This window comes from Macrosteles quadrilineatus, unplaced genomic scaffold (assembly GCF_028750875.1).
Source record: "Macrosteles quadrilineatus isolate MER2022 unplaced genomic scaffold, UCM_ALF_1.0 Scaffold_5__1_contigs__length_97177068, whole genome shotgun sequence".
Taxonomy (NCBI): Eukaryota; Metazoa; Arthropoda; class Insecta; order Hemiptera; family Cicadellidae; genus Macrosteles; species Macrosteles quadrilineatus.
Window position 1 is genome coordinate 64070436 of NW_026542598.1, and position 23980 is coordinate 64094415.

The 23980-nt window shown below is 35.7% G+C and overlaps 1 protein-coding gene and 1 non-coding gene across 2 annotated transcripts; both read left to right on the forward strand.

Moving 5' to 3' along the window:
• The first annotated feature begins 2328 nt into the window (after positions 1-2328).
• Positions 2329-2400, forward strand: Trnap-ugg (transfer RNA proline (anticodon UGG)). The gene has a single exon. It is a non-coding gene; the product is annotated as a tRNA-Pro (tRNA).
• A 2952-nt stretch (positions 2401-5352) lies between these two features.
• On the forward strand, positions 5353-23980 carry LOC128994828 (probable ribosome production factor 1). The gene is made up of 6 exons (XM_054419630.1): positions 5353-5553; positions 6630-6863; positions 8978-9131; positions 14527-14609; positions 15898-16079; positions 23775-23980. The coding sequence occupies exons 1-6, from the start codon at positions 5443-5445 to the stop codon at positions 23947-23949; spliced, it is 939 nt and encodes a 312-aa protein (XP_054275605.1). The 5' UTR covers positions 5353-5442; the 3' UTR covers positions 23950-23980.

Below are 23980 nucleotides of genomic sequence, written 5' to 3' on the forward strand. Positions count from 1 at the left end.
CAATCAACAAATCTATGAATATTAAAATTACTTTTGATGAATGTCTATGCAAACCTTTGGGAGGAAGGGATAAGTGATTTCAATGTTAAATTATTAAAATTGGCATGTAGAAAATTACATTCTAATAAATATAGGAAATACAGAATTTCATGTGCATTAAGATGTATCATATTCATAATAAAAATATTTATATGACTAGAGGACCCATGCTGCCCCGCAGCGTTAAAATAAATATATATATCCGAGAAATAATCAAATTTATGATTTTTTTATTGAGTAATACAGTATGTAGAACTTAGCTGGTTCAAACCATCAATGGCTCAAATTAAAGTCTTTAATACTTTATACTTTTCAATGAAATGGCGACCATACAAAGTAGGTATTTTAAGCCAAGTATGAATGGAGATGAGTGTAGGGTGAGTCTATAATTTACTGACTATTTTGAGTCTAAAACATAAAAAAATACTGGAGCTATTGATTTTTTTATCATAAAAAAACCTTATATAAAGTGTTATGTTGGTTGTTTACCTTGCGTTTGCTTGAAAGTCGTCCGTTTTGAATAACTAATAGCTTAAATAAGAAATTCATCTATTAATTTTTGTTTGTTTGTGTTGGTTTTTGTATTAATTTGTTCATTTTTTATAACAGTGAAGCCAGCATTCCACTGAAGGTTCTTAGACCAAAATAAATAGGATTATAATACTAACTGGTGAAATAAATTGAAGTAAGAACTCGAAAATAAATCAAATTTTTTTTTTTTTGCCCGAGTTATACTAAATGCCGATGCTTTATGTGAAATCTGTGCGTGCATACTTTCAATTTGTGACCTCAATCATGAAAATCAGTCAGGTAGAAGAGCCAAACGAACGCGGAAAAGAAAAACAAAATTTGTTTAAATATATAAGATAAATTAAATTTGTTCGTATTTTTAATTTGTTACAAGCAAAACTTATAACAATAACTTACATTAGAACCTATAGTATATGTACCGACGCCATAATATCACGAAACATCTAAATGGTGTTAACTCATAATAATATAAGAGTACTAGCTGACCCGGCGAACTTCGTATCGCCTAAGTTATAGGTTTCCCCTAAGACAGACCGATGGAAAGAAAGTACCGTTACGTTTAATTTTCAAGATGATCTCGTTCGCATCGCTCAATCACGTCCTGGTTGAAGTTCGTTCGCTACGCTCATTCACCTTTGGGTTGGAGCTCGTTCGCTACGCTCACTCACCTTTAGGTTGGAGCTCGTTCGCTGCGCTCACTTGCCTTCAGGTTAGCTCGTTCGCTACGCTAACTCGCCTCCAGGTTGAAGTTCGTTCGCTACGCTCACTCACCTTTTGGTTGCAAATTAGCTGTTGTCATAAATGTAAAAGAAATAATAGTGCTGCACCCTGTACGTTTAATTTTCAAGATGATCTCGTTCGCATCGCTCAATCACGTCCTGGTTGAAGTTCGTTCGCTACGCTCACTCACCTTTGGGTTGAAGTTCGTTCGCTACGCTCACTCACCTTTTGGTTGCAAATTAGCTGTTGTCATAAATGTAAAAGAAATAATAGTGCTGCACCCTGTTGGTAATCCTTGTAACTTTAATGCTATTGAACATCATAGAACAGAACCAACTTGTTTAATTGAAACAGCTGTTAAGATTCATTAATTCCATTTCTCATAAGGTTAACATGGGAAACTCCAGAGCCACTGGGGCGGAGCCCTTTTAAGAATTTCGAAACGGGAAATAGTTTACTTCCTATTCGCATACCTACAGAATTTACACACCAAATTTCATAACGATCGGTGAAGTCGTTCCGGAGGAGTTTGCAGACAAACACTGTGACACGAGAATTTTATATATTAGATAAAGTGCATATACATATTGCGGATAACAATTAGAAAATCAAACTGTGTCTGTTAAAATAAATTTAGATTTGTGTACTAGCCGGTAAAAAATACTACAGTATATTGACAGTGGTTTCATTGATATAGAATGCACTTCCCTTAATCAAATGGTTATTAAGAGAGGTTATTGTTAACATTTTACATCACGATTAGTAAACAATTCATGACGTGCAATTTAACGCATTAACAAATTATAAGTTATTAGATTGATTAAGGCATTAAGCAGAAATCCTCTTTTAGCTATATCAGAAACCCCTCCAAGATCATTCTCGAGCGCTCCTTACCGGTATACCGACTACATTGCATTGAGATCCTTGAAGGCGCTTGACGACGAAGAATGAAACTACTTTCTCAAAACCTGGTTTTAGCTTTCTCCAATAACGACCTCGAAGTGTTTACGACAGTAAACATAATTGCTACTGATAAGTGGCCGCTTGGTCTAGGGGTATGATTCCTGCTTTGGGTGCAGGAGGTCCCGGGTTCAAATCCCGGAGCGGCCCGTTACTTTTTAGAACTATATTTAACATTTTAATTCTACTAAATAATTTGATATGCGTTGATTTTAATATTCTACTTTTAATATGCCATAAAAATATAACTTTATTTATTACAATTGGAAATAATATATTTATTTATAATATGTAATTATTATGATTTTGTAAACATTACTCCAAACTTGGAAAATAAAATAATTACCGATAATAGGTAACCCATAAATTGTGAACCGTTGGCAAAAGTAAGTAAAAGTTGTCGATTTCCTTCAAACTCGTGTCTCCAAACTTTTGGTGATTAACACAGAGTTATAATATGAATATAAATACTCTGTTTAACAACCTGCTTAATTAAATCCAACCAACAACTGTTGGAGTCTCAAATATCTTATGAATAGAATAAGCAACATATTGTTTTGTAAGAGTAAAATAAAAAAGTTTTAAAATAAACAGGTTCTTGTCAGTACGACTAACTCTTGAATGATAACACAATAATTATTGCATTATACGGTGGTGGTGTGCTCTGCGCTGGTACACACACTACCACACGCCAAGTCTCAAAGTAATGCAAAAGCAAACATCTAAAATAATCTTGTAGTACAGTATTATGCAATCGAATTCCGCATTCGAACCCAAAACTTGTTTAGTTTAGTGAGTTTAATCATTGTGCTGCTGTACATTTTTTTGTTCAGAGTTCGGACTATAATGTTCTTTTATCAGAAAAATGAGTTTGTAAAATTTATGTAGTTAATATCTCGAAGTAATATATAATTTATTCTTTGTTTGTGTTTAAAACACTTGTATATGATGTCAGGATTGTGATAAAACACAATTATTGAAACTAAACTAGAAAATTAATTCGAATTTATGATACTGAATATAATTATTTGTTTTGTAATAATTTTCTTTGGGGGTACAATTGAATTTGTATTTATAACAGTGCTCGTATAAAATAAACCATAATGATATCAATACAAAACAATAGGGCAGTTAAAACGATCTTTGTAATCCAATATTTTTAAATAATGAACCAATGACTTTATGCACTGCAAGTAGACTTTTCACGGTTGGTTCAACAATGAGTCAATGTTTTCTTAGGAACTTTTTACGTTTGTGTTTTGCATTAAAGTACTATAAAAGAGGGAGAGTCTGTGTGACTTTATCAAATCATTCCAATAAAATTTTCCCGGGGTCTTATACCAAAAGTGGGAGCATGCCATATGTGGACACTTCCCATTATTATTCATAATAATGATTATGAATGATTGAGTTTATTTTGGAGTTGCTTTAAAAATCATTCAATCTATATCTTTTAAACTACAATTTATTACTAAACATTTTGTTGTTAGGAGTTTTATACTTTGTTGTTATTATTATCTGGATGTCTTGTTATTATTTTTGTTGATATGCTGGTGGTAATCTATGCTTAATTATTGATCGATGTTGTTATAATTATGTGCAATTAAATATTGCTTATTTGTACTCTGCTCTTGTGTCTACCTCTACCAGTAACTATGTAATATTTGTATAGTGATGTATCCGTTGATATGAATAAATAAATAAATTACATGCATTGTGTATGTCACTTTACATAGCCAAAGGCTTTTATTTATTTATTGAATTTCAACGGTAAACACAATTTTTACAATAGAATACGAATACAAGTTAGTCTTACAAGCAAACAGTGGTAGGCTTAAATACCCCAGCTGCAGCAAACCTGCCGACTAATCGAATTTCCTTTGCCTAAATTAATTTTCACTTAAATCTATTTAAATAACATTAGGTTTAACGAGTACCTATGTTTGCTGCTACAAGGAAACTAATGTCTGCACTCAGTGAGTACTACGACTATCCGCAGTACTATCCTGATAATTAGACCGATTTGTTAATACCAAGGCAAAATTGTGGTTCGGGTTCCACTTTAAACTGTAGGTCCCTTAGTTGCCATTAGCTGTATGAGCTATTAATTAACAGCAATGTCTAAGGAATAAGTCAACCTAGGACCTTAGACACTAACAGGACTACAAGATCGTGGCATTCATCCTACACTCATATTTTCATAAAATACGCACATAGTGGCGTCCCCGTCAAATAGTTGATTGATTAATTGATAATAAAGTGTGGTTTTTAGTCAATCTTAACAGCTTATTAAAAAAATAAATAAATTTACCAAGTTTGATCAAAAAAAATATCCATAAACAGGCAAACTACAACATTTTACAATACTCTCCATAAGAATAACATGGGAAATTTAAATTTGCAATTTTTTGAACTTTTCCCGTTACTTATAACCACAAAAACACTATGACTATACAAAACTATTTTTAAAGCTTTAAAAAGGTCTAGAGAGAAATTGGAAAAATTTGTGTTTTGAGGGTAAAAAATGAGAAGAACCATTTTTTACCCCATAAAACCCCGTTCGCATGGTCCGATCATACTGGTTCGTGAACTCATTCAAGTTTATCCCGCTTTACACCTTTATACAAAATTTCATCAAAATCGGACGAAAATTACAAACAATTACAATATCGCGTCCACGTACACATAACATATATATACCACAGGTAGTACGGTTTACCTATTCCCAGGGCCGATTTACTTTTTCATTTTGATGTCCCTAGAGGCCGAAAACACCATTCGTTCAATTATATATATGTACATATATATATGTTCGGCCTCTAGGGACATCAAAATAAAAAAGTAAATCGGCCCTGGGCCTAGGTAAACCATACTACCTATGGTAAAAGCATAAATAAACATGTTGTATCTATGGTAATAGTGGTAATAGAATTCGCTAAAAAGAAAAGAATCAACTTTAAAAAAAGGCTTCTGAAGCTGCATGCTACAAACAATGCATTGCTAGACAGATTTGGCTCTCTCCTCTCTGTGACGTTTTAGCTTCTGCACTTCCAACCCAACGCCAACAGCAATCCTAACCTCAATTCTAAATTTCTAAAACTAACCTCCAACTCATGCTGTTCCGACCATTAATTTCATTACTCATATTGTGGTTGTATCTTCTTGAGTTTTAGAGTTAACAAAGCAAACAAAATGAGTTCCAGAAAAGAAGATGTTCTGCCGCAAATGAAAAACCCCAATCATATAAGAAATAAAATACGCAGAAGAGAACTAGTAGAAAAACAGAGACAGTTATTGAAAAAGGTAAGTTAAGGGTTAGGCCTAGGCCTAGTTAATGATCACAGATTTTAACTTTGTTAATCTTAAATCTTTTAATTCTTTTGAGCTTGGCGAGACCCTCCTAAAATAAATGTCGAACATCTTGGCAGAACTAGCCTAGCTTTGGACAAGTAAGTTTAAGATTGCACATGAAGGACCCTGCACCTCAGGAGAGGGGGTCGCGCTAGGGGGAAACTTAATCTAGGCTAGGGGCCTAATTGTAAAAGATACAAACTTTACGCCAAATTTGTAGGCCATGGAACCGAGAAATTTTAGGTTTAGAATAATCGCAAACATAACTACCGTTAATCCGCCACTAACTTACCGCAGCTTGTAGGCTACTCTTTTTGTCATCGTGTCAAGTAAAAAAGAGGACCTTATATAACTTGAAGTATAAATAACCTGTAGGTTAATAGTTAGCCTAATGCTACTTAGTAGCGATCGCTGGGTGAATACTTTGAGAGTTGCACCTTAAATCAGGCATTTTGTTTACCCTACTGTGTGTATAAACTTAGTCACAGAAAACATACTACTATAACCCAGAATGCCAACCGCATGGTAAAAAGCGTTAAGTACTTTGAGAGAGCTTTGCCTGTCAATTCGTAGGCAGCGCCACCAGCGTTGCTTTGTACTCTGCTAGTAGTGCTATGCACTCTGCCTACAAATTGACAGGCAAAGCTCTCTCAAAGTACTAACGCTTTTTACCATGTGGTTGGCATTCTGGGTTATAGTAGTATGATTTCTGTGGTATAGTTAATTAGGTACGGTACAGCATAGGCTATTATTAAATCACTGATCAGTCAAAGTGCCATGCTGGGTTTCCGGTTACAAATCCACCACTAGTCAACAACCATTATTTTAACTACTGGTTAAGGTAGTGTGTTAATTTTAATTTTGGATTTTTTGATAGCACTCTAAATACATTGGAATTAAAAACAAAAGTTTTAGGCTCTCTTCCAACAGATTCAGATTGTCAGACGACCTTTTTCTGTTGGTAAACTTGCTTCAGTCTCATTAAGTTAATTAATTTGATCGTACTAAAGTTGTTGTTAATGTTGCAGCAAAAAAAGGCAGAAAGAAAGAGAAGAAAGGCAGAGGGTGAGGCTCCAGGTATCCCGAGGACAATCGAAAACACAAGAGAACCAGATACTACAGTTTTGGATCCACAAGTACAGGAGAATGAGGAGAGGATTGAAGAAATGAATTTGGATTTACAAACTGATGAATTCCAAAGCTATTTTCAAAACCAGTATGAACCCAAAGTTCTCATAACATATTCGGACAATCCTTTAAGGGTAGGTTTAAATGCTAAATAACTTCTTGATCAGGATTGTACGTGTTATTAAATTTAGGCCTAAGGAAAGTTAATAAAAGAAACGTCTTATAAAACTTAAAACATATAGTTACGCTTATACTGTTACCACTTAAAAGATGGTAAATATACAAAAAAAATTGTAAGTGGTGACTGATTTCCATTGGACACTCCAATCGAAATCGATCACCACTTAGGCCTACCATCTTTTTTGTATAGGGACCATCTTGTAAGTAACAGTACCGGTACCTATAAGCTTAAATACATGTTTTAAGCGTTATAAGACGTTTCTTTTATTTACTTTCCGTTTAAGTTTAAATGCTGTATGATTTAACTTTTTAATTTTGAACCTTTTAACTTTATAATGTTGTTAATGTGTGATGAAAAAAATTACTGAACACACTTTTAACGGGTATTTTTTATAAACTCGTCCTAATGTTCTGGATTGACTTAAAAACCTCTCCTGGAAGCACTAGCCTAATTTAAAATCAAAAGTGAATGAATTGGTTTTAGTTATTCGATATCTTCTTAACCTGGCTAAGTTTTGCTGCAGTTCAGTTTTGTATAAGTATTGTACAATTGACAATAGTTCACTGACTAACCTAAGAATAGACTGATTGAATCAACGAAAATATGAAACACAATGGAACAAGCTTTCAGACAGCTAACTTAGAAAAAAAAACTTGTTGTGTCCACCATCCTTAAAAGCTTAGGCCTTAAAGTCCAAGTCCTTTGCCATAAGTTACATTTTCAGTTTTTGCAGTTAAATAATGCCTTTTTTACGATTATAGGTAGATGGCTGAATAGTCTAGCCTATTTAGGCCTACATTTTTAGCAAATTTCCCATATAGGGAATAAACTATTTAGAAGTTTCAACCATTCTAATTTTAAATAGCTATACACACAGACTTTGATAGTTCTACATAGAACTAAGGTTATGCCAGTCTTGATTCCAATATCTCAGACTAAACCAATAAAATGGTGTCATGAGTATCGATTACTCGTCACGTTATTATGCGGTGCAGTAGTTGTGCTGCCTACTCACTAATGCCTAAGTATAGTAGGCCTATGTCAAATCTCATCTGCAGGCGCTAGTTGTAGTGTTGTTCAGTCTTATTGTCCCTGCCTGCAGAGAAAAGGCTGCTGAGTTGACCAATGTGTTGCACTGACGAGTGTAGGTAATGTCTACCTGAGTGAGTTTGATTCCCATATACTTGTGAAATCCATGTTAAGCTTACTAATGTGTGTCTTAGCTGTCGGACAGTCCACCTTAAAAAATTATATCTGGCTTGGGTGGGAGTTTACGATTATAGTGAGTTAAATATGGATTGCTCAAACACCTGTTTCTCTTCTTTTTACTCTAGTATAGAGGAGAAAGTCAAATTTTTTCCCTTTATTGTGGTTTAATATGGACTTGTCCAAAAAGCCTACATTGATAAAGATAATCATTCAAAAATCCTGTGTCAGGGAAACTCCAGAGCCACTGGGGCGGAGCCCTTTTGACGGATCTGCACCAAACTTCACACAAACCATCCTTGAATAATGCTTAATAATGCCTGAAAGTTTCATTACAATCTGTCGAGCGGTTTCAGAGTCCTTAAAGGACAAACAAACATACATACATTGGATTTTATATATATAGATAACTTAGTTAGAAATCAAACTAATATGATAAATGTGAAAGTTTGTGTTTTTTTGTTTGTTTGAAGTTCAATTACACATTATCTACTGGTAGGATTGGGCTGACATTTTGCATTATGATACTTATCATTCCCGATTCAGGAATTTCCCATGTTAACCTTATGAGTATTCATATTTAAAATAATTAAAGAATTTTGTCAGCCTGGTTCAACTAGAAAAGTTGGTTCTATGATATTCAATGGCATTAAAAAGTTATAGCCTAAGGTTTAACAACTGGGTGCAACACTATATTTTTTGTAATTATTACAACAGCCAATTTTAACTACAGATAGTTATTGTAGGCCTAATGATTGTAACACTATGTTTATTTCTTATAATGTATAATATTTATGGTTATACCATTGCAGGCAAAGACGCAGGTACAAGCTAGTTAACAATATATATGAAATGTTGCAGAAAACCAGAGTATTTGGTGTGGAGTTAGGCAGAGTGATCCCCAACTCTCTGACTAGGTACAGACAGAGGTGCAGTGTTAAGAAGATAGTCAAGGATGCTACGGCCAAGAAGTTCACCGATGTCCTTATAATCAATGAGAACCAGGGCGAACCTAGTATCCTTTGACTTTGAAACTATACCACAGTACGATATTGTTTGCTTAGTATACAATGCTTAGTATATTAATACACTATGAAATAATATGCTTATAGTTTCAGCATGATGATATGCTATCACTCCAGTCTTATAATTTTAAATATTAAATATTTTGTAAAACATCTCTTAAGAATATGGTTTATGTTACCTTGCCTGAATGATCCTATGTAGTTGTCAAACACGACAGCTGTTTCGTGCTACAATGAGCACATCTTCAAAGTGAAGAAACACAAAATCAAATCATTTCGCCCGCGGTTGAGCACGTCAAAAAACACATAAAGTACACGAAGTTCACACAAAAATACATAATACAAACACTTGGCCAAGTACCGCGAACACGCGACGCGGCGCCGGTAATGTGTAGGTCATGACTGGCGCGTGGTCACGGTGGTAGCGGAGACATCCACTTCCCTCCCTATCACCTGTTGTTATCAGGACCCTTGCGCTGATTGGTCGAGTTCATGATGCGGATGGCGGTGTTATAAATAATATTCGATTTGAATGACAGCTGCTCATTCAAGATATGGTCAGGATGTGTTCTAGCTGCTCTGTAGATTTCAAATTCTTCTATTGTATCCATGCGCCTCTTGTTGTTGCAAAAATGCATGACTTCTAAATTTGTTTCCATGTCAGTGTAGTTATGGTTATGGTTAATGAGATGGTCGGCGAAAGCGGATTTGTTGTTTCTTTTTGGTAAATGTTCTTTAAATCTGGTATTGAATGAACGAGCAGTTTGTCCGATATAAAAACGTGGGCAGTTGTCACACTTGATTTTATAAACTCCTGTACCATTCACTTTACTACGGGGATTGTTCTTGGTCTGTTGTAGGATGTTGGAAAGTTTATTGGAAGTTGTGTAGGCTATCGTAATATTATTTCGGGCCATCTGTTTAGTTAGGGTATTATTTAGGACTGTGCCAAATTCAGCGCTGACATACTGTTTGTTATTTGTTGTGTTGCTTTGTCTGGTCTTGTTGTTGTGTTTCCTTATCAGTTTGTCAATTAACGAGCTGTTGTAGCCATTGGCCACTGCTATGTGTTTTAAGGTGTCGACTTCATTTTTATAGTTTTCATTACTCAACGGTATGGATAATAGTCTGTGAACGTAACTGTTGAAAGCTGCTGTTTTGTGGTTATGAGGGTGGTGTGAGGATGAATGGATTGTTTGATCCGTCGTTGTTGGCTTCCTGTAGATATTAAAATCAATTCCTTTATCTGTTCTGGTTATTGATACATCTAAGAAATTTATGGATTTATTGTTCTCAGTTTCTAGTGTGAAGGTCCTGTTACGGTGGACGGCGTTCAAATAGTTGGCTAGTAAGTTGATCTGCCTCTGGTTTCCATTGAACAACACTAATGTATCGTCAACATAACGGCTGTAATGTATGATTTTTCCTCTATGTCGGTTCAAATCTGACCATAAAAATTCGTTCTCTATGTGGTTCATAAACAATTCTGATAAAATACTCGACAGAGGGCAGCCCATGGTTAGTCCTTCGTTCTGTTTGTAAAATTGACCATTGAATGTGAAGTAATTTTGATTTAAAATGCATTCTGTTAATTTGATTAGTTCCCTTTTAGCAACTGTCGACAAAGAAGAATTTTTATTTAAGTTAGTTTCTAGGATGTGGATTGTTTCTCTAACAGGCATGTTGGTGTATAAATTAACCACATCGAATGATGCAAGCATGTATGACCCTTTTAATTCAATGTTTGTTAATTTGTTAACTACGTCTACAGTGTTTTTTATGCTATAGTCATTTTCAAGAACTATTTCTCTCCTGATTATTTTATCTAGTTTTTGCGAGATCTTGTATGCAGGGGATGACCTAAAATTGACAAGGGGCCTTATTGGTACATTAGGTTTATGAATCTTTGGTAATCCTCTTAAGACGGGAGCCTGAGGGTTTGTAACCTTAACATGTTTTATTTCGTCTGATGATAAAAGATTGGTACTGGAGGAGATCAATTTATTTATGTCTTTGGAGAATGAGGTCGTCGGGTCCTGAGTGAGAATGTCAATATTATTGTTTTCAAGGAAGTCGTGTACCTTGTTCATGTAGTCCTGTTGACTGAGGATGACGGTGCAGTTGCCCTTATCGGCCTTGGTGATAACGGCGTCGTTCTGTTGTAACTTGTTACTGATACTAGCCGCAACCTGTTTTAATGATCTGTATTTCGACAAATACTTGGTTCTGGGGATGGGATTGTTTAAAGTCTGGTTCAATTTATTAGAAATGATTACTCTGGTTGAATCTCGTGCGTCATGTGATTTCAATTGTTTTACAGCAGTTTCAGCATTGAACAGCTCAGCAATGAGGCTATTTTTCTTGTCGTTGGGGAAATTAAAATTGAGGCCTTTATTTAGTAAACTAATTTCCTCATCAGAAAATACTATGTCTGTTTTGTTAATTAATCTTGGATGGAACACATGTTTGCAATTAATAGTTTCTGTTATAACTTGCTGCTCAAATAACCTGTCGATCTTATCAGTTTGGGATTTCTTTTTCATCATGATTTTTTTGTTGATCTGGGAATCTAATTCAGTAAGCACGCCATTTTGCTGAGAAGGATGTAAATTATTTAGCAGATTTAAGTGTTTGTTTAAAAGTAGTTTATTTAACAAGGACTTTTTTGCATACATTGATTTAATTTCACTTTTTATCCAAGCTCTCTCTGCAATCTTTTTAGCTTTTATGGCGGCTTTTGATTGGGAAGTGATTTTTATAAACACGTACTTGGGGACAATTCCCAACTCGAGGCATTTCTTGTTGAACTTCAAGTTCTCAATGGTTTTGAATAGTTTCAATTTTGTGTTCTTGTAGTCAAAGGCTATTTTAACTTGGCTGAGTTCCAATTTCATGATGGATAGCCTCTGGATCATTAAAATTAGCAGAATATGGTTTATGTTACCTTGCCTGAATGATCCTATGTAGTTGTCAAACACGACAGCTGTTTCGTGCTACAATGAGCACATCTTCAAAGTGAAGAAACACAAAATCAAATCATTTCGCCCGCGGTTGAGCACGTCAAAAAACACATAAAGTACACGAAGTTCACACAAAAATACATAATACAAACACTTGGCCAAGTACCGCGAACACGCGACGCGGCGCCGGTAATGTGTAGGTCATGACTGGCGCGTGGTCACGGTGGTAGCGGAGACATCCACTTCCCTCCCTATCACCTGTTGTTATCAGGACCCTTGCGCTGATTGGTCGAGTTCATGATGCGGATGGCGGTGTTATAAATAATATTCGATTTGAATGACAGCTGCTCATTCAAGATATGGTCAGGATGTGTTCTAGCTGCTCTGTAGATTTCAAATTCTTCTATTGTATCCATGCGCCTCTTGTTGTTGCAAAAATGCATGACTTCTAAATTTGTTTCCATGTCAGTGTAGTTATGGTTATGGTTAATGAGATGGTCGGCGAAAGCGGATTTGTTGTTTCTTTTTGGTAAATGTTCTTTAAATCTGGTATTGAATGAACGAGCAGTTTGTCCGATATAAAAACGTGGGCAGTTGTCACACTTGATTTTATAAACTCCTGTACCATTCACTTTACTACGGGGATTGTTCTTGGTCTGTTGTAGGATGTTGGAAAGTTTATTGGAAGTTGTGTAGGCTATCGTAATATTATTTCGGGCCATCTGTTTAGTTAGGGTATTATTTAGGACTGTGCCAAATTCAGCGCTGACATACTGTTTGTTATTTGTTGTGTTGCTTTGTCTGGTCTTGTTGTTGTGTTTCCTTATCAGTTTGTCAATTAACGAGCTGTTGTAGCCATTGGCCACTGCTATGTGTTTTAAGGTGTCGACTTCATTTTTATAGTTTTCATTACTCAACGGTATGGATAATAGTCTGTGAACGTAACTGTTGAAAGCTGCTGTTTTGTGGTTATTGGTTATGGTTATGGTTTTGTGGGTAATTCGACCATCTCATTAACCATAACCATAACTACACTGACATGGAAACAAATTTAGAAGTCATGCATTTTTGCAACAACAAGAGGCGCATGGATACAATAGAAGAATTTGAAATCTACAGAGCAGCTAGAACACATCCTGACCATATCTTGAATGAGCAGGTGTCATTCAAATCGAATATTATTTATAACACCGCCATCCGCATCATGAACTCGACCAATCAGCGCAAGGGTCCTGATAAACAACAGGTGATAGGGAGGGAAGTGGATGTCTCCGCTACCACCGTGACCACGCGCCAGTCATGACCTACACATTACCGGCGCCGCGTCGCGTGTTCGCGGTACTTGGCCAAGTGTTTGTATTATGTATTTTTGTGTGAACTTCGTGTACTTTATGTGTTTTTTGACGTGCTCAACCGCGGGCGAAATGATTTGATTTTGTGTTTCTTCACTTTGAAGATGTGCTCATTGTAGCACGAAACAGCTGTCGTGTTTGACAACTACATAGGATCATTCAGGCAAGGTAACATAAACCATATTCTGCTAATTTTAATGATCCAGAGGCTATCCATCATGAAATCTCTTAAGAGATGTAACCACTGTACCAGTATGATATAGTTCAATACCTGATGTAAAATTTAATGTTTTTACAATCACTTGTCATTTATGTTTTCCACGCCAATGGCATTTTTCAGGTTGGAACGGGCCAAACCCTAGTCTTGTTACTATCAATTATCAAACTTTTTTTAGATAGACTCATGGATTGATCGCCCAATGACAAATGGCTTCTGGGTCTTAAAATAAAAATAATTTAGGAAGGAAACAAATAATAAATTAACACACACTCCCAATAGAATAGTCGAGTGGTTTTAGTGCTCCCCTAACAATCAAAAGGTTGCAATCCTGAGAAAAGGCAGCAGCATTTTGATAGCTTCTAAACTGGACCGAGGTGTTAATGATGGTTGTTCTTCAAATATGATCCTGTCTAATAAAACAGCTGATCTTAGTCAGTAACAAAGCTACACAGGTTATTATCTACATTCATCCTTCACTTATATTTGCATTAAAATACATTGCAGTGACATGAAGAGAATAATGTTTTGTGTCTAGGCTGTAAGCTGCCTTGAGCTATTCAAATTGTTGGCTTTGTTCCTTTTCTTTACTAAATTTGAATCTGAAGCCAAGTTCTTTGCCATAAAATCAAGTGTAATCTAACTTTTTTGTCCTTTATGTGTTACTAAACCATCCAATCGCGTACAACTTTAGAAAATGATTGATGGTATTGTCGGGTTTTCACCGCAACTAACTGTACAGGTTTAAATAATGCTTTGACTATGAGTTCATCTCCATTGCAAAGCCCAGGTAAAACAACTAGAATTTTACAATAATATAATTGTAAAGGTTGAGATTTTCCTTAACACTTTCAAGATGGTCTCGTGGTAATTCATCTTCCTGATGGTCCAACTGCTCATTTTAGGCTTAGTAACGTGAAAATCACTCCAGAGCTTAGGGTGAGTATTCAATATGTCGCTTACTACTACAGTATATATCCACAATTACTTGTTTTTGCAAGTTAAGAGCTTCTGTTTAAAGACAGTATCATTGACTTTTAATTGTATACTGAAGACATTCCATCTATATGGACCAGCTGTTGCCAATTTTTATTGAAAAAGAAAGTAGTTTCGAGCCAGAAACAAAGTGCACTAGTATTTAAAATTATATTTTCTACCTTATTTTTTTCATTGATGTAGTTGGCGTGACTCAAGAGATGCTATAGGTTACAATAAGTCGCCCCATTACTTTTACTCGATAAAAAAACTGCGTATTTGATGGAAATCAGTAATTTACATCAGCACAATGTGTCGGTGGCTGATATCACAACAACAATTGTTTGCCTCCTGATTTTATTGTAGTTGTAGTCAACAGAATGTTTTTCATTTAATAATTTTTTTTAAACTGGTGAGAACCAGAACTTTAACATGGGGATGGAATGTCTAGCTCTAGCAATAGTCAGACCGCAAACAGTACCTAATGCTGGCCACCAGACCATTCAAGGAAACCTGATTTATTGTTATGATATTTTGGACTACTCTTTAATTTATTTACATTTTATAAATGTGCCAACTTAGAAGTTCCATGGAGATATGATTTTATGAAGCTGATTGAGGTACATAATAATAGAGATTGTGTTCAAAGAATTTAAACATTCTAGAGCTAGACTAGTTATACAGTCAAACCTTCTTAGTATGAACCTTGGTAAAACAAATTCCTCGATAAGACAAATCTTTTGAAATCCCCTTGAAACTTTCATAAGGTCAATGCTAAAAGCACCTCTGTACATTAGGTTAAAACCATTAGATGAGTTTGTTTGTGACATGGACTAGGACTGATTAACCTCTATAAATGAATATTCTTAGCACCAAATCTCTACAAGACAAATGCAACCTCTATAAGACAAATTGCCCATGATCTTAACCTCCATAGTAGGTTGTTTTGGACAAACAGAGGCTTGTCCAACATGAAACCCCCACCCATCCCTCTTTCTTCCTCAGTCATTGTTTGGCAGTGCCTCAGATCGAGGAAAAACCTCTTTAAGACAAATAACGGCAGTATTAAAAAACCGCGATAAAACAAATCTCTTTATTACATACATAGATTTTTGTGCATACATAGACAATGCAAAATTTCCTTACCCCTTGAAATTTGTCTCATAGAGTTTCGACTGTATAGAATATGATGTCTGACCTCACAACATTGTTTTTGCAATCTTAAACCTAACATAATATTTTATACTTTTAGAAAGACTGGAAGGAAATTTCGTCCCATCGACCTGAAGTGATTCTGAACAATTTTACCACTCGTTTGGGTCAAACAGTCGCTAGATTGCTTGCTTCTATTTTCAATATCAACCCAGAATTCAAGGGACGGAGAGCAGTCACCTTCCACAACCAGAGAGATTACATCTTTTTTCGACATCACAGGTACTAAACTAACATCTCTTTAGAACTAGACACTTCTTTGTCATAGGAATGATATTGGGAATTCCAACTCGTGAAAGTTCACGTTAAGAATTATTTTCACTACTCTGTATATGAATAAAGCTCATTTCCGTACAGCTGAGCTTTACAAAAATTGTCAATTTCCCATCCATCAAAACATATGATTTTGCCTCTCACAAAAATTATTTTTCCTGTCCCAAATAATAGTGTACCTATCCAAGGCCCCACTAGAAAAACAGGCCATGCTACAGGATCCATGACGTCACACTAGTGGATAGATTTCATTGATAAATTCATTGCCATCACCATTCAAATAAACAAGCTGGTTGTTTGTAAGATTTTAATGGTAAGAGTTTAGTACAACTATCCACCACTGTGTTGTAGTGTTGCGCTGCTCGTGCTGCAGCATGGCCTGTTTTTTCTAGTGGGGCCTTGGCCTATCCCAAACAAACTAAGTTTCCATTATGCTCAACAGGATCACTAATACTCAGGATCAGGATACTAATAGTAATATCCTGGAGTTAAGACGATTGGATTGGATCGACTCACTGCACTGATCACCTGGATTCTCAGTCTCCTGATTATCTTACATTAATTTATTTATCTGTGCAGTATAGTTTTTTATACTTATTGACGTTTAATTTTTATTTATTACTATCACACCAACGCAACTTACGAGCCTTTGTACAGTAAGTAAGACTTCTAATGGGACAATAACAAGTGAACTAACCTACAAACTATCGGCTGCACATTTATTTCAAACCTGCAAAAGGGAGGGATTCCTGTCGATCTCAATACTACTGCCGGAACCAGTGTTACCACTACAGCAAACACTGTCTACCCTACTTGAGAGTTTTTACCTGCACTCTTCTGAAGGAGAAGGACACCATCGCCAGTCACCACTCCCCTTCTCACTGCACCGACCTGTATCACGTCGAAGCCCACCACGCCACTCACAAATAATTAGGGATGGACGAGATTGAATTTTTAGTTCGAGACGAGACGAGACGAGATTTTTTATTTCTCATAAAATTTCGAGACGAGATCGAGACGGGATTTCCCTTCTCATACACAACGAGAAATGCACGTTCAAAATTTTTACCTGATTTTGTAACATTGTTAGATGACTGTTTAAATACAAAAATAATGATAATAGGCAAGAATATTTACAATCTTTTATTAAAAAACATCAGCATAACATTTTTTTATTAATAACGCCTAACTTATAAAAAATGCCTACGATTAGGAAACATAGTGATATCAGTTAGGATAGAGTTCAACTTATCCTAAAATAAAATAAATCATAAAATAAATATTAATTTTTATAAAATAGTTACTTGTTTTGACTTTTTATAGTAATAAAACATTCCTCACACTGCTTACACTTAACAAAACTTCTCAAATGTTATTAAAGTAATATTATAAAAATAATTAGAGTAATATTTACATTTATAGAATTAATTAAATAAGAACGCCTTCGCAAAGGAAACGCAACTACAACACGCTCCTGTATTGCGGGTATTGCATTGACTTTCTGCAGGCGTTTTTAATTTTTTTTTTTTTTTTTTTTTTTTTTTTTTTAATTCTCGTCTCGATAAAAATCTCGGCCAAAAAGAAATCTCGTCTCGTGTAACGAGATTTAAAATTTCCCGAAAATTTCCCGAAATTTCGAGACTTGACCATCCCTACAAATAATTAATAGCCTTGGACTTGGACTAACATTAAGTACTAACTGCATATGGATGTCTATGGTTTTAATTGTACCTAATGTTATTTTACTGTGCAATTGTATTTATAATTGTATTTATAAATATTTTCATTCAATATGGTAACTTTGAGTGAAGATGTTTTCTTCAACACCATAAACCTCGATGATGATTCCGAAAAACAATCTTCTGTACTACTTCTAGAAATTAAGAAACTTGAGTCAAATTACCCTGAAAGTGACTTTGGTAGTATAAGTAGAAGTATTGTATCCTTGATTCAGACACTTGATAACACGTTGGTTATTAATAAAGACTTAACTAACCGTAATGATAGTCTTAAGTCTGAATTGTCATATTTAGAAAATCGCCTCAATAATGAAATATCTGAAAAAAAATGTGTCTTAAATGACTCTTTTAGCTTCCAAGATTCAGCTCTGCTAGAAAAATCTCAGCTGAAGAGTGATATCACAACCCAAAAAAATCTCTGCTCCGCCTTAAAAAGTAATAACAAAGTATTGTTGGCAGAAAAAACACAACTAGAGCATGAGCTGACTAAAAAAGAGGGTGACATCATTAAGCTATGTAACGATCTAAAGCAGTCTGAGACATCACTCTCTCATCTGAGACAGCAGTTGGCTAAATCCAAATTTGACCACGAAACATTCACCAGCTGGGACAAAAATAAATGGCTGGATGACAACACAATCCAGTCTTTTTTTGACGGTCTCAATCAAAATACTAATGATATGCTATCTAAATGTTTGTTTGTTGGACCATCAATAACTCAAATCTTACGCCATGGTAGCCTTGTAGACATTGAGCAAATAAAACTTGACCTTTCTTTTAACAAATATGATTATATATTTTGTTGTATCAGTAACTGTGTTACTCCTGGAAAAGATGACAGTGCTTCTCACTGGAGTCTCTTGGTTTTTGATAGTCAAACTAAAAAAACTTATCACTTTGATTCTCTAAATAAAACCAATGAAGATGCAGCAATGAAAGTAGCCAACACTTTTCATGTTCAAAACAATTCTTTTGTAGAAGTTCCCTGTCCACAACAGCGCAACACATTCGAGTGTGGGTTGAATGTTTTAACCAACGCTAAGATTGTGTTCAATGGTTACTGTCTAAGCGAGTCACGGGTTCATTTTTCGCTTAGCGAATGGTACATCTCCTTGATGAAAGGGTCTCCTTTTGCTGTGTCAACAGTTAAACCACTCGTATCTGCCTGTCATGTTAATTCTAGTAACCCCATCAGTGACAACTTACCTGTTAAGTGTTCTCCTCTAAATTTAAAAATGGGCAAACAAGGTTCATGGAAGGTTGTAAAACAAAAGAGAAAGACTAAAGCAAAAGGTTCTTGTATTCAAACTAATTTAAAAACTCAATCTCACCCTACTGTTAGTTCCAATAGGTTTGCGATATTGTCACCTGTTAGTGTACATGATCTCACAGCTCAGAATGATGAAATAGTCAAATCATCAGATAAGGCTGCCCTGTGTAACACTAATGACACCCCTTGTCCAAAGGTTGTCAACATTGCTCCAGGTACTCCTAAACGTAAAGTGGCTAACAAAAAGACAATATCTCAGATACCATCCACATGTGTTGACAAATCTGGTAATCATACTGTGTTACCTGGTAATCTGAGTGAACGCACAGTTGAGATTTTTGCCGACAGTCATGGTAGATTTCTTCGGAACTTTGTGCAAAATACTAGATCATTGAACAGTAATTTTAAGATCCGTTCTTGTGTCAAACCGGGTGCTAGATTAAGTCAAGTTCTTTCGTCAGTAACCCCGCAACTGTCTCACATGTCAGATAAAGATGTCCTAATAGTAATTGGTGGTACTAATGATGTTGTAAGCGAACACTGTGGTGACATTGTCCAAGAGTTTGAGAAGTTACTGAGGGCGGCGTCTCACACTTCGGTAATTATAGTGGGGCTGCCTAAGCGTCACGACCAGCCAACGCTAAATCCGACAATTGATGAAACCAACTTTCAAATACAGAAGCTGGTCAAACATTTCAAAAATGCAAAATTCCAATCCATTGAAACATTTGAGAGGGGTTGCTACACTAAACACGGGCTGCATTTGAATGAGAGGGGTAAGCTTTGTCTTGCAAATTTGTTGTGTAAATCAATTTGTAGCGATGGCACCTGTAAATCTGACCATACCATTGTAAATCCCCCTCATTCAAGGTCACGTGTATTTTCAAACTCTAGGTTTTTGAAAGATTTTACTTCACCTGCAGAAACTCACATTAGTTTAAAAAAGACAAGAAATAGGAAAAGTCAGGTTTTTTATAATAAATCTTTTTTAGGCACAGGACACAAGCAACACCAAATACCGTGGACGGCTCCAGAGTCTGCCAAATGCGGGCTCCCCCGAGTCATCTAAAACTGTTACATCAAAATATACGTGGTCTGGCTTCAAAAATCGAGGTTTTTGAAATATTATTGGCACGCGAAATACCTGATATTGTTTGTGTGACCGAACATAATCTCAGGGATCATGAGTTTGAAAACTGCAAGCTAAAAGGTTATGCTAATGTAAGTGCGTATTGTCGCCAATCTATGAATAATGGTGGTGTATGCATACTAGCAAGGGATGGCATTGAATTCCAAAGCATTGAAACAAGGGAATTTTGCGAACAGGGAAAGTGCGAGATTACAGCTGCAAAAGTAACTGCAGATAACGAAAACATTCTTATAATAGCTGTTTATCGACCCCCTAACAATAGCTATGACCTCTTCCTAGAACTTATGTCCAACTGTCTAGAAAAGAATATAAAGCCTAAAGATAGAGTAATTGTGGCGGGTGACTTTAATGTTGACGTATCAATAGAATCAACAACTTCTAACCAACTTAAATACATAATGAGCTCATTTGGTCTTAGAAATGTTGTAAAATCATATACACGTGAATTTAAGAACTCCAAAACTTTAATTGATCAGATTTATACCAATTGTACTGACGATTCTATCGATTGCGGTGTTGTAGTGTCAGCCCTCTCAGACCATCATGCCCAGATTGCGACAATCCATGGTCCTAGAATAATAAAATCCTTTGCGAAGTACAAATTTTGTAGAAGATTTGACCAATCAAGCAGAGTCTTATTTAGATATTTACTGGCTTCTGCAGATTGGGAGCAATTATACAACACCAAAGATTTAAACACCAAATTTACAATATTCAATGACCAACTATGCCATTTCCTTGACGTTGCTTTCCCAAATAAATTACAAAAAATTAATAAAATTCAGTCTAAGGGTAAAATCAAACTGGACAAGGAGACAATAAATATGAAAAACCAAATGCTTGATCTTTATGTAGAAACCAAGGACTTAGACTCAAACCACCACCTTCGTCAAAAATACTTGCAGATTAAACGCACTTACAGAAATAAAATAAGGCAACAAAAATCAGATATGATTCATGATAGAATAAACCAATCAGATAATAGAAATAAAGCCATCTGGGATACTATTAAAGAAAATCTTCCAAACAAAAGTAGTAATGCAAAAGAAATCAATCTTCATAATGAAAAGGGGGAAATAATTAAAGACCCACAACAAGTTGCTAATGTCTTTAATAATTTTTTTACATCAGTTAGTATGCCATCAGATAAGAAAGGCAAGCCAAATCATATAAAGCCTATTCCTGATTCCCTTTTTCTTAAGCCAACAAACAAGACCGAAGTAGAAAATGTCATAAAAGAAATGAAAAATAAACGGTCGGCTGGAACAGATGAATTGTCACCAAACCTGTTAAGAGAAGTTGCACACCTCGTATCTATCCCTCTAGCTAGCTTGATCAATGCCTCCTTTGAATGTGGCCAGTTCCCAGATGCCCTGAAAACGTCCATTATTAAGCCACTCCATAAAAAAGGAGATCGCCACCTCTGCGACAACTACAGACCTATAGCCATAACATCATCTATATCTAAGGTACTGACTTTATCTCAAATTTAGTAAATTCATTGGATGCAGGGGAACATACAATGGGCTTTTTTTTCGATCTGAGCAAAGCCTTTGATATGGTGGATCACGCATTGCTTCTTGATAAGCTTTCTTGTCTTGGAGTGCGAGGGCTGGCACTGCAATGGTTTAAGTCATTCATTACAGGACGGAAGCAGTTTGTGATGATTCAGGCGGTGGATGACTTGGGATATCTGAATACCTACCGCTCACCCCATTGCGAGTCTGCTCGTGGCGTGCCTCAGGGGTCAGTCCTCGGTCCGGTGTTGTTCCTTGTCTTTGTGAATGATCTTCCATCAATTGTAAATTCTGGAAACATTTGTCTATTTGCTGATGACACGTCGCTCTCGGTTTCTGATCAAAATTTCGATGAACTCGAAATAAAGGCCTTTTTGCAAGCGAGCTCCATGATGCAGTGGTTCGAGGACAACTCATTGAGTCTAAATGCCAGAAAAACTGAATTTGTAAATTTTTCTATAAGTTCAGCTGGGAAAAATAAAAACAATTTCCTTTTGGATGATGTTGTGCTCGAGGCAGCTGATCAGGTTAAGTTCTTGGGATTGGTGCTCGATAGAAACCTGCGCTTTCATTCCCATATTGACACTGTGTGTAGAAGGATTTCTTCGGGAATCTTTCTTCTCCGCCAACTTTCTAAGTTTGCAAAATGTGATGTTCTAATTACAGCATATTATGGAGTGATTTTCCCGCACCTGATATACGCAGTGCCGGTGTGGGGGTGTGAGTGTGGGAAAACGTCTTTCCTATTCCGACTCCAGAAGAGGGCAGTTAGGGCAGTCTTTGGTTTGAAAAGAAGAACATCTTGCAGGCAATACTTTATTTCATCACAAATTTTAACATTTCCCTCAATATACATTTTGGAAACTTTGGTTCTCATTAAAAAAAACTTACACCAATACCAATCTTCACTTACACATTCCTATTCACTACGTAACAACTCCCATCTTAAATTACCATCTCATTCAACTACATTTTTCAAGAGACACTTTCATTACAATGGCATTAAACTTTTTAATCTCCTCCCTCCCTCCCTTCAGCTGGAGTCGGACTTGAACAGCTTTAAAAAGCAAATCAAAAAAATACTCTTGGCCAAGGGTTACTACAGTGTTCGAGATTGTGTCGCTGATGGGTTTAGCTAGTTAGTTTTTTTGTTGTTGTAAGAAGTAATTGATATTGTTTTATTGAAGCAACATTGTCTATTGTTTATTTTAATTTTAGTTCTATTATTTGACATGACCAATGCAAATTTTGTATCTGTTATTTTGGTTCAATAAATGAGTTATGAGTTATGAATAGCGTAATATTTGTCTATTGAAATGTAAAACTTTTAGTATGAGAACCATGACGAGAATAACTATGGAATAATTTTTTTATTATTTAAGTCCAAGAAATTTCATGTGGTTTTTTCATTTTGCATTGGGATTAAAAGTATTGTTAACAATGATGCTTGTTACAAAAAGTGCACCAGGCTTCGCCTTGCTCATGTCTTTCTCATAAACTACTATCTTGCACCAAAATAACGATAACTTTTGGACTAGTAGTAAAATGTCTTAAATTCTTGATTTAAATTGTTGATCTGTTAAATCCATATGATGTATTACAAAGTTTGTACATTTTAACATTCCAACACAATTTTTTTCATTGTTACTTCAATGTAAAATAAATAGCTTTCAAAATTCACAATCTTGAACGTGAGACAAAGGAATTCCAATACACAATATGTAAACTAATAAATAAACATAAAACAAATCAGGCCTTTTAACAAAGACAAATGATAGCGGCTTTGATTGGAAAAGACAACCTTAGCGTGTTTTATTTCAATGGAGCCCTAAGAGACAAAGCAAAATCAGTTAGTCACTTATTTTCAAATTTAGTCTATCCACCTAAAGGGTTGTTTCCTAGGGAATTCCTGATGCTGTTCTAATTTAGACTAGCCTTATGATAAAGTATGTCTTTGTTTGTGTCCAGGTATGAGTTCAGCGCCAAGGCCAAGCCTCGCCTGAAGGAGCTTGGTCCAAGGTTCACTCTACGGCTACAGTCCCTTCAACTCGGAACATTTGACAGCAAGACTGGCGAATATGAATGGATACAGTCCGGCAGACGACACGAACTGGAGACATCTAGACGTCGCTTCTACTTGTGAATTTGTATTTAGAGAAGTAAAAACTGTTTTT

What these genes read in the sequence shown, in the direction of transcription:
- LOC128994828 (XM_054419630.1), top strand. Translation starts at nt 5,443, where the DNA reads ATGAGTTCCAGAAAAGAAGATGTTCTGCCGCAAATGAAAAACCCCAAT. An exon ending in ATTCGGACAATCCTTTAAGG is followed by an intron (nt 6,864 to 8,977) that starts GTAGGTTTAAAT and finishes GAAATGTTGCAG; the next exon opens with AAAACCAGAGTATTTGGTGT. An exon ending in TGAGAACCAGGGCGAACCTA is followed by an intron (nt 9,132 to 14,526) that starts GTATCCTTTGAC and finishes AACACTTTCAAG; the next exon opens with ATGGTCTCGTGGTAATTCAT.